This window comes from Vombatus ursinus, unplaced genomic scaffold, assembly GCF_900497805.2.
Source record: "Vombatus ursinus unplaced genomic scaffold, bare-nosed wombat genome assembly UNPS02006301.1, whole genome shotgun sequence".
Taxonomy (NCBI): Eukaryota; Metazoa; Chordata; class Mammalia; order Diprotodontia; family Vombatidae; genus Vombatus; species Vombatus ursinus.
Window position 1 is genome coordinate 1 of NW_020946079.1, and position 11,313 is coordinate 11,313.

At 41.9% G+C, this 11,313-nt stretch overlaps 1 protein-coding gene across 1 annotated transcript; it reads left to right on the top strand.

Annotated features, from left to right (window-relative positions):
* Positions 1 to 4,892: 4,892 nt before the first annotated feature.
* Positions 4,893 to 10,436, top strand: LOC114032986 (C-type lectin domain family 4 member K-like). The gene is made up of 4 exons (XM_027848430.1): positions 4,893 to 5,014; positions 6,193 to 6,344; positions 6,761 to 6,879; positions 9,687 to 10,436. Exons 1-4 carry the CDS (start codon positions 4,936 to 4,938, stop codon positions 9,826 to 9,828), a joined length of 492 nt encoding a protein of 163 aa, XP_027704231.1. The 5' UTR covers positions 4,893 to 4,935; the 3' UTR covers positions 9,829 to 10,436.
* Positions 10,437 to 11,313: the final 877 nt, after the last annotated feature.

An 11,313-nucleotide genomic window follows, 5' to 3' on the forward strand; every position in this document is an offset into this window, starting at 1 on the left:
GAACTTGACCTGGGCCTTGGTTGGGCATCATTCTTTTTTTTTTTTTTAACATTCCTTTATATCATTTTTATTCTTAAATTTTTATTTGATTTTTAATTTATGGAATTAAACAAGCAGTTCCATAATATGGTACAATAAAAAAAAGATAACTGTTCATGAAACTGCAAATCTACTATACACAGCTTGCTATTTCTTTCAAATATGCAACATTATCACGTAAATGTCTTTTTTTCCTTTTTTCCTTCCCCCTAGCCAAAAAATGTGATTTTTTTTGTAGACTATATTCTTTTTTTTTAACAAATTTATTTATTTTTAGTTTTCAACATTTACTTCCACAAGATTTTGAGTTCCAAATTTTCACCCCATCTCACCCCTTCCCCCCATCCCAAGATGGCATGCATTCTGAATACCCTTTCCCCTAGTCTGCCTACCCTTCTAGCTCTCCCCCACTTCTCTTATCCTCTTCCCCTTCTATTTTCGTGTAGGGCAGGATAGACTTCTGTACCCCATTTCCTGTATTTCTTATTTCCCAGTTGCCTGTGAAAACTTTTTTTTAAACATGTGTTTTTAAAACTTTGGGTTCCAAATTTTCTTCCTTCCTCTCTCCCCACCCACCTTCATTGAAAAGGCAAGCAACTCAATATAGGTTATACATGTGCAGTTATGCAAAACACTTCCATAGTAGACATGCTGTGAAAAACTAACTCTATTTCCCTTAATCCTATCCTTCCCCCCTCTATTTGTTCTATTCTTTCTTTTGACCCTGTCCCTCCTCAGAAGTATTTGTTTCTGATTACCCCCTTTCCCAATCTTCTCTCCTCTCTATCATCCCCCTACTCTCTTGTTCCCTTCCCCTCCCATTTTCCTGTAGAGTAAGACAGATTTCCATACCCAATTGAGTGTGTGTGTTATTCCCTCCTTAAGTCATATCCTATGAGAATAAGATTCACTCATTCCCTCTCACCTTTCCCTGTTTCCCCTCTACTGTAAGAGCCTTTTCTTTTCTGTTTTTTGTGAGATAATTAACCCCATACTACCTCTCCCTTTCTCCTCCTCCTAGTATAATCCTCTCTCACCCCTTAATTTTATTCTCCAGATCAACTCACCCTGTGCTCTCTATCTATCTATCTATCTATCTATCTATCTATCTATATACATACATATACTTCTTTCCCTCCAACTACCCTAATACTGACAAAGGTCTCACGAGTTACAAATATCATCTTTCCATGCGGGAATGTAAACAGTTCAACCTTAATAAGTCTCTTATGATTTCTCTTTCCTGTTTACCTCTTCATGTTCCACTTGAGTCTTGTCTTTGAAAGTCAAATTTTCTATTCAGCTCTGGTCTTTTCATCAGGAACTTTTGAAAGTCCTCTATTTCACTGAATGACCATTTTTTCTCCTGCAGGATTATACTCAGTTTTGCTGGGTAGGTGATTCTTGGTTGTAGTCCTATCTCTTTTGCCCTCCAGAATATTATATTCCATGCCTTGTGGTCCCTTAATGTAGAAGCTGCTAAATCTTGTGTTATCCTGATTGTGTTTCCATAATACTTGAATTGTTTCTTTCTGGCTGCCTGTAATATTTTCTCCTTGACCTGGGAACTCTGGAATTTGGCTACAATATTCCTAGGAGTTTTCCTTTGGGGATCTTTTTCAGGAGGAGATTGGTGGATTCTTTCAATTTCTATTTTGCCTTCTGGTCCTAAAATATCAGGGCAATTTTCTTCGATAATTTCTTGAAAGATGATGTCTAGGCTCTTTTTTTGATCATGGCTTTCAGATAGTCCAATAATTTTTAAATTCTCTCTCCTGGATCTATTTTCCAGGTCAGTTGTTTTTCAAATGAGATATTTCACATTGTTTTCTAATTTTTCATTCTTTTGGATTTGTTATACAGTGTCTTGATTTCTCATAAAGTCACTAGCTTCCAATTACTCTATTCTAATTTTTAAGGAAGTATTTTCTTCAGTAAGCTTTTGGACTTCCTTTTCCATTTGGCCAATTTGGCTTTTTAGGGTATTCTTCTCCTCATTGGCTTTTTGGACCTCTTTTGTCATTTGGGTTAGGCTATTTTTTAAGGTGTTACTTTCTTCAGTATTTTTTTGGGTCTCCTTTAGCAAGCTATTGACTTGTTTTTCATGATTTTCTTGCAAAACTCTCAGTTTTTCCTCTACTTCTCTTACCTGCTTCTCAAAATCCCTTTTGAGCTCTTCCAAGGCCTGGGACTGATTCATATTTTTCTTGGAGGTTTTGGATGTAGGAGCTTTAACTTTATTGTGTTCTTCTGGTTGTATGTTTTGATCTTCTTTGTCACCAAGGTAAGATAATATAGTCTGACTCTTTTTGCGCTGCTTACTCATGATCCCAGCCAATTACTTGAGTTTTAAACTCTTTATTAAGGTAAGAGTCTGCTTCCAATGTGGAGAATGTACTGTCCCACGCTTCAGGGGTTTATACAGCTGTTTTTCAGAGGTACTTCTAGGGACCTGTAAATTTTCAGTTCTTCCAAGGCGGTATGATAAGGAGCGAGGTGTTTCCTCTCCACCACCACAACAAGCTCCACCACGCCAGCACTCCTCTCCCCAGGACTACCCCTCAGAACTGTGACCCAGATCCAAGCACAGGCAAAGCAAGAGATTCCTGCCTCAGCACTGGCAAAGAGATCCCTGCAATCCCTCTCTGATCAGCCACTCGATTCCCCCTCAGTCTGTGGGCCAGAAGCTCAGGAGGCAGCCACTGCCCCAGGGGATGGCTGAGACCTAGCTTCTACCTCTCACCATAGTCACAGATTTTTCCCACTGACCTTCTAAGTTGTCTTAGGCTTTCATGGGTTGAGAAGTATGGAAACCATAACAGCTGCCTGCGATTCAGTCCTGTGAGGCCTCCTCTAGGGTCGCTGTGGCCTGTGCACCCATGCCGCACTGTGCTCCTCTCCCCACCTGGAGCAATATACCTTTCAGATCAACCATCCAGGTTGTCTTGGGCTGGAAATGTGTTTCACTCTGTCTTTTTGTGGGTCCTGCTGCTTTAGAATTTGTTTAGAACCATCTTTTTCAGGTTTTGGAGGGATTTAGGGGAGAGCTCAAGCAAGTCACTGCTTTCACTCTGCTATCTTGGCTCTGCCCCCTCACTGGGCATCATTCTTGACTGGTGCAGGTAAGGGATGGAGGGGAGACCCACACCTAGGGACTCAGGATGCAGAATCAAGAAACTCCGTCTGTCTGTCTCTGTCTCTGTCTCCTTGTGTCTTTTTCTGTCTGTCTTCATCTCTTTGTCTCTCACATCTCTCACACATGCACACCATGTCACCGCTGGAAAGATAAGAAAACTTAGCCCCAAAGAGATATTGAGAGGGCTGGACTAAAGGATCTGCAAGGTCCCCTCCAGCTCTAAGTCCTACAAGACATCATGGTAACATTGAAAGAACCCTGAGCATGGAATTAGGACACCTGGGTTCGAATCCTGAATCTCACCCTTCCTGGTTGCATGACCCTGGATAAATCACCTAATCTCTTTAGCTCAGAGGTCTCCACATTGCTTGTGCATTGAGGACCACCACATACCCCTCAACCTCCCTTCCCTGTTCTAGGCTTTCCTAACTTGTCTCTTCATCATCCTCACACCAGAATTGTCAACAGAGTCCTGAACTTTGCGAAGTTCATTCCTCTTCACCCTCCTCTCACCCTATCCTTCTACTTAGGTGTGGTGGGAAAATGTAGGCCCTGTCACTAATGTGCTGAGTGACCTTCCCTTCTCTGGACCCATTCACTCCTCTGTAAAATGAGATCATGGTCATTTTCATCTATCCTTCCATCCCTCCATGTCTCCTTCCTAGGGCTCTTGTGAGGATTAGTCATAGAATCTCAGAGCATGAAGGGAACTTGGAGGTTGTTTTGTTCAGCCCCTACTTGAAGTAATAGAAAGAGCCTTGTCCTTGAAGCCAGAAGACCCAGGTCCCAATTTCATTTCTCCCCTTTCACTAGTACTATGACCTTGGAGATGTCTCTTTCCTTTCTAAGCCTCAGTTTCCTCATCTGTAAATTGGGAGATTGGATGCTAAGACTTCTTCTAGCTCTAACATTCTTTGAGTCTTAAATAGTGGATAAAAGGGTATTTTGGAAACTATGGATCAGAATATACAAGCAATGTATCGCAAAGCAATACTTAGTCCCCAACTCTCTGTTCCAAGTGCGCAGAATGATCACTGACTGATCAAAAGAATTCTGCTTTCAGTTTCTGCAAATCATTTTTATCATTCTCCCATCTTCCCATGTGGGTGATGCAGGCACAAGGCCCAGAGGCCCTGGGAGAGGGAGGATGTCAGTTTTTCATGGCCCATTCTGTGGGAGCTGGAGTGAGGGACTTTTTTTTTTTGGGTGAGGCAGTTGGGGTTAAGTGACTTGCCCAGGTCACACAGCTGGTAAGTGGCAAGTGTCTGAAGCTAGATTTGAATTCAAGTCCTCCTGACTCCAAGGTCAGAGCTTTATCCACTGTGCCACCTAGCTGCCCTAAGTGAGGGACTTCTAAAGGAAGTCAGTCTTGGTTAATCAGTCTGTCTATCCAAGTGCAACCAATTAATGAATTAGGTATTGGGGAAGAAAGTGAGTCTTCTCAAAGGAGCAGAAATCAAAGCCCGGGTCTCATCTTGGCTGTGCAAATTTCTGCTAGTGACACAAAAATGTCACATCCATTAGGTTGTTACACCCATTGGTGAGATATGGATACAAGAGCATATCTAGTATGGTCTTTTTCCAAATAAGAATCATATCCCCATCCCTTCCTAAAGTCCCAGTCAAGGAGGGGGTTAGGTCATTAGTTTTATCCTGTTTCTCTTCAAAGACAAGAATTTTCCTGACTGACCCTTGGGCTCCTCTTCCCATCACACAACTACTCTCAGAATGTGATTACAGGTTTTCAGGCAAAAAAGAGTATGAACCTGGAAATCAAGACCCTGAAGGACTCTTTGGAGAAGGTCAATACCACCTACAATGTCCTGAGACAGCAGCATGGTGAGTCTCCCCTTTTATGGTGGGAAAACCTCAGACAGAGTTGTCTGTGCTCACCTTTAATTGTCCTTGCTGCTACTACAGCTCCTTCCATCCCCCAAAATAACTATGGCTTTTTGCATGTGTCCCCATGCTCTCTCAGGTAAGTCATTTTAATGTGAATGAAGTTCTTACTTAATTATATAGAGCACCTGGGTCTCCCCAGCTTGCACATGGACTACCCACCCAGACAAGATTCCTCAAGTTCAAAATATTTTGTATATCTGCATACACTCAAAAACTGTACCTGATGAACCCCCACCAATATGTTTATTTTTACTAATCAGCCAGATGATACAACTGGTTTAAATCAAAGGTATTTTAATGAAATAGTAGAAAGATCAGCAGTAGAACAATTTCTCCTGAAGCATACCTCCTACAAATATACAAACCATCCATGGAAATAGCAAATTTATTTAGGGAATATACATAAAGGGATATACCCACAGGGAATATATGTATCTAAAGTCCATTTGTGTACAAGCAACTCACACTTATGACAATTTAGGGGCACTCATATCTCCTGATGACGCATCTTGTTTCTGCTTGAACCTGCTACAAATCGTGCCTAACCGGCATTGCTCCAGAGATCTCATGGTAACTGCTGTGTATCACTAGCACCGGTGACCCATTTCTTGGTGCTAGTAGGCACTGACCTGCTGGATATGTGGTTGCAGGGCTTCCCTCTTCTACCAGCTTGTGGTTTTCAACTGAAGCCCTCATATGAGCATTTCATGGTTTTTCTTCCAAATGAGAAGTGGGCTCTGACTACTCTCTTTTAGCTTATGGATCAGAAGTTTCAGTTTCAGTGAGGAACTGACCCACTTAGTCATCAGAACGGGAAACTCCTTGGCTATTTTCTTTCATAAGGAGAGGAAGCTGTTATGCCCTAGAAGTATATAATGGGAAAAATAGTACTGATCATAATGGACAGCACTCAGGTTTCATATAAACTAGGCTGAGGTAGGGGTGGGAATGCTACCTATATTAATACCAATATGGTACCTGAAGATTTCTCACACTGTAGTATATTTTTACACTCCAAAGAGCCCTAAAGTCTCTTCCAGCTTGAAATCCTGTGAACTTCTTGGCCTCTCTCTGTTAATTCATCCACTTCTCTCTTCTGTCCTCCTTCTCCCAAGAGATTCTCATGAAGAGAGACTCCCTAACCTGGAAAATTTACAGTGGGAATCTCTACTACTTCTCCTATGATATCAAGTCCTGGGAGGAAGCTGAAAAATTCTGTGTATCCCAGAATTCCCACCTGGCATCTGTGACTTCTGTGGGAGAACAGGTAGGTGTACCCTCATACTTTGTGGCCTGGGTGTTAGGTGAGGGACCAGGACAAATGATTTTATAATGCCTAGGAACTCCCCAATCCTGGTACAGGGCAGAGAAACAGACTCCTGTCCACAGGAGGGGACATTTACCTGGGGTCCACAGTGCCCCACCTCAGAGGATCAGCTCAATCTCTGCCCTTCTCATCCTCACTTCTGTCATAGTGTTTTTCCTTGTTCTGTGGCAGGGGCAGCAGCCATAAGTGATGTCAGCCCTAGGTAGGAGAATACTATGTCCCATCAGCTCACCACCACTCCCTTCCTCACAGTCACCACTGGGAATACTCAGAGACTAACACAGTTGGCCAACAAATAAACACACATACATGCATGCACATATTAATAGCACATTTTCTGTCAAATTGTTCTGAAGGAATTTCTTTACAAGACATTGAAGGGAGAGAGACATTGGATTGGGCTCAATGACAGACACACAGAAGACACCTGGACCTGGGAGGATGGGACTATTTATGATGCAGTCCAGAGCAAAGGGTGAGTCTAGCATTTCTGGTTCTCCCCGGTCCTTCATTCTCTAGTCAACTATACTGAGATTCCAGGGACTTACCCCACTCCTACCCCCTAAGAACACCTCAGAGGTAATGAGGGGTGTTGGAATCCATTTCTGACTGTAACAATGGCTGGTTATGTCATTGTGTGTGTGTGTGTGTGTGTGTGTGTGTGTGTGTGTGTGTGTAGTGCTGCTAATTGTTTGTGTCTGAGGCTCTCAAACATTCTCCAACATTGATGGGGCAGAGTCTCAGACCGTCACATCTGAGAGACACAGCCCTCAACTGTTTCAGAAAGAGTTAACATTACATCACAGACATACCTAGTCCTTCCTGGAAGTTTAACCTGAGGGCACTGGGGAGGCACCAAAAACACCCACAGCTGTTCTCTCCAGGGGGATACAGAAACACACATAGCTCCCTTAGCCACCTTGCCAAGGATAAGAAAAACAAACCAAAGGGAAGACTTAGAGGAAACCCAGCAATTCAGCCATGGGATCCCTGGACTCTGTAGGCTTTCCTGGGTCTAAATCTCCCTGGGTCTCCACCAGCATCCAAGCCTGCCACAAAAATGGCCAATCTACTAACTGGTAACAGTAGGCTTAACTCTTCCTCATCAATAACCAATCAATCAACAAGCATTTATTAAGTACCTGCCACATTCCAGACAATGTGCTAGGGGCTGAGGATTCAAATATAAAGAAAGAAACAATCCCTACTCAAAAGGAACTTATATTTTCATGGATGGGGGCAGAGACAAGTACATATTTATATGCGTGTGTATGTGTGTGTGCGTGTGTGTGTATACACACACACGCACACACATATAGCATAAATATAAAGTTAACAAACACAAATATATATAAAGAGGTTAAATACAAGGTAGTTTAGAAGGAAGTTGGAGAAAAGCTTCATGCAGAATATAGAGCCTGGGCTGCCTCTTGAAGGAAGAAAAGAGCTCAATGAGCCAGAGGTAAGGAGGAAGTGCATTCCAGGCATAAGAATAGCCAGTTTAAAAGGCATAGAGATAGGAGATGGAATGTCATAAAGGAGGATCAGAGAAAAGGCCATTTTGGCCAGATCAAAGATTATGGAAGGGATGAGTAATATCCAATAAGGCTAAAAAGGTTAGTTGGAGCCCTGTTGTGATGAACCTTAGAAGCTAAACAGAGAAATTATAATTGATCCTAGGGGAAATAAGGGCAGCTAGGTGGTGTAGTGGATAGAGTGCCAGGGCCTGGAATTAGGAAGACTCATCCTTATGGGTTCAAATCTGGCCTCAGACACTTATTAGCTGTATGACCCTGGGCAAGTCACTTAACCCTGTTTGCCTCAGTTTCCTCATCTGCAAAATGAGCTGAAGAAGGAAATGGCAAACCACTCCAGTATATTTTCCATGAAAACATCAAATGAGGTCACAAAGAGTTGGACGCTACTTAAACTACTCAACAACAACAGGGGAAATAGGAAACCACTAGCCTTGGCTGAGTATCAGAGTCATATAGTAAGATCTGGACATAAGGCAAGTGACTTTGGCAGCAGTGCATAGGAGAAGCTTGAGTCAGGGACAGTAGTTAAGAGGCTGCTGCAATAGTCTAGGGATGGGTAATGAGGGCCAACCCCAGGGTGACAGCTGTGTGAATGGAGAGAAGGAGGAAGATACTGGAGATGTTATAAGGTGGCAACAGCAAGATTGGGCAAGCAATTATCCCCCACAGCATACAGTTCTGATACTCCAATAATGACAGTTCAGCTCAGGTGAGAATGGCCACATACACACATACATACACACACACACACACACACACACACACACACACATCAGCTGTCCTAGTGGCTGCTCAGCTCAGTGTTTGAAGCTTGACTGCTATCTCTGGCCATGATTCTGGCCCAAGTGGCAAGTATAACCAGATTTGGAATCAGAGGATCTGCATTTGAATCCAAAACATGAGCTGGTGTGACTTTAGACAAGTCATGTTTCTTTCCTGGGCATCAAATTCCCCAATCTGTAAAATGAAAGGGTTGGATTAGAGGATATTTAAGCTCCCTCCCAGCTCTAACCCTTCTGCTCCTAGGATTCTATCAATCCACTGCAGTTCCAATTTCTGCCTTCCCTGGCTAGCTTGTGTTAACTCCTCAGGTCTTCTCTAGGCATCTTAGAATTACAAAATGAGTTGGAAGGAATCTCAGAGGTCAATGAATCCATTGTCCATGACTAGCAATTGCCTCTACAACAACCCTAATAAGTAGTGATCTATTTTCCATTTAAAGATTCCCAATGACAGGGAACTCACTTTTTCTAGAGGTGATCCATCCCATCCTGGGGCCACTCTTTTTGTTAAGAGATTTGTCCTTCATAATAATAACAGCTAACATCTATTTAATGCTTCAAGTCTTACAAAGCAATTTACACAGGCTATCAAATTTGACCCTGTCAGATGGGTGCTATTATTATCCGCATTTTACAGATGAAGAGATAGGCTGACAGAGATTGTGACTTGCCCAGGATCACACAGCCAATAAGTGTCTGAGGCTGGATTTAAACTCAGGTCTTCTTGATTCCAAGTTAAGTGCTCTATCCACTATGCCACCTACTTCTACCTACTGCTCCTTGTTCTATCATATGAGGTCAAGCAAAACAAATTGAATCCCTTGTCCACATTAAGAACTTCAAACACTAGAAGACAGAAATCAAGTTCCTCTAACAAAACAATAAGATTTCCAGCCAGATATTGAAAGAGTTCATTAATCTCAATCTCTGGAATGATTTCCTGTCTACCACCCATCATCTAGGTTCTGGATACCAGGACAACCCACCAATTACCAGGGGAAAGAAGACTGTGTAGAGATAAAGATAGAGTCTCTTGCTTCCTGGAATGATGAGAATTGTGAATTAAAATACAAATTCATCTGTAAGAGTCCCCTTGGGCCATAAAACCTGGACTTCTAGGAGGGGTATCTGAAACAGAGCTCTGAGGACCCCAGTTCTGCACCTAGAACCTCTTCCGAGTTCCAGCCTCATCAGGCACTCCCATGCTTTCACCCTATGACACTGCTGTCAGTCAGCCTTTGGGAGCCGCAGGGATTTCAAAGCTTGGAACATGACTCAGATCCAGGAGGACTTTTGCCCCCAATCCATCCATTCTCAGTCCTCTGACCTCCCACCCTTAGTCATAAACTCAATGTCAGAGTTGTAAAAGACTTCAAAGATCAAGTCCAAGCCAGTAGGATACTCCTCTACAAAACTCCCTTATCATCTCCATCTCATAGAATCCCTAGCGTGCTTCAGAGTACAGCTAACTCCTTGAGACCTTTCCTGATCCCCCAATTGCTAACACTCTCTTCCTCTTGAAAGTACTTTGAATTACTTCGCATACACTTTTTACTTATTTTTTACATGTTGTATCTCCCCATTTGAACATAAGCTCCCAATACTCAAAAGGCTATGAAGTTGTGCAATCCAGAAACACCACTGCTAGGTCTATATCCAAATGAGATTTTTTTAAAGGGAGGAAAGGATCTATTTGTACAAAAATATTTATAGCAACTCTTTTGTGGTGGCAAAGAAATTGAGGAAGATGCCCAGCAATTGGAGAATGGCTGAACAAATTGTAGTATGTGATTGTAATGGAATGTTACTGTGCTATAAAAAAAGGATAAATTGGTAGATTTCAGAAAAACCTGAAAATATTTACATAAACTGATATAAAGTGAAATGAGCAAAACCAGGAGAACACTGTACACAGTAATGGCAACACTATACAATGACAGACTGTGAATAACTTAGCTATTCTCAGCAATACAATGATCCAAGACAATTCCAAAGGACTCATGATGAAAAATGCTATCCACCTCCAGAGTGGATGGAGTCTGAATGCAAGTCAAAGCATATTATTTTTCACTTTCTGTATTTTTTCTTGTTTTTTTTCCTTTGAGTCTGTATTTTCTTTCACAACAGAACTAATATGGTAATACACTTTGCACAATTAAACACATTATTACCTATATCAAATTGTTTACTGTCTCAGGGATGGGTGGGGTAAGGGAAGGAGTGAAACACCTACAATCAAATTTTTTAAATGAATGTTAAAAATTGTCTTTACATGTAACTGGGGGGGGGAATAAACTATTATTTTTTAAAAAGAAAATAATGTCCTTGAGGGCAGCACTTGTTTCATTTTGCCTTTGTATCCCAGTACCAAAAATGCCTTGCACATAGTAGGTGCTTACTAGATGTTTGTTGAGTTGAACATCCCTGACTTATTAATCATACAACTTTTGTGTAGAGAAGTTACCTTCCAAAGCAACCCATTCAGTTTTGTACAACACTAACTGTTAAGAAATGTTTTATGATATTGATCCTAAATCTGCCTCTAGAACTTCCCCTCATTGTTTCCAAATCTGCCCTTTAGGACCAACA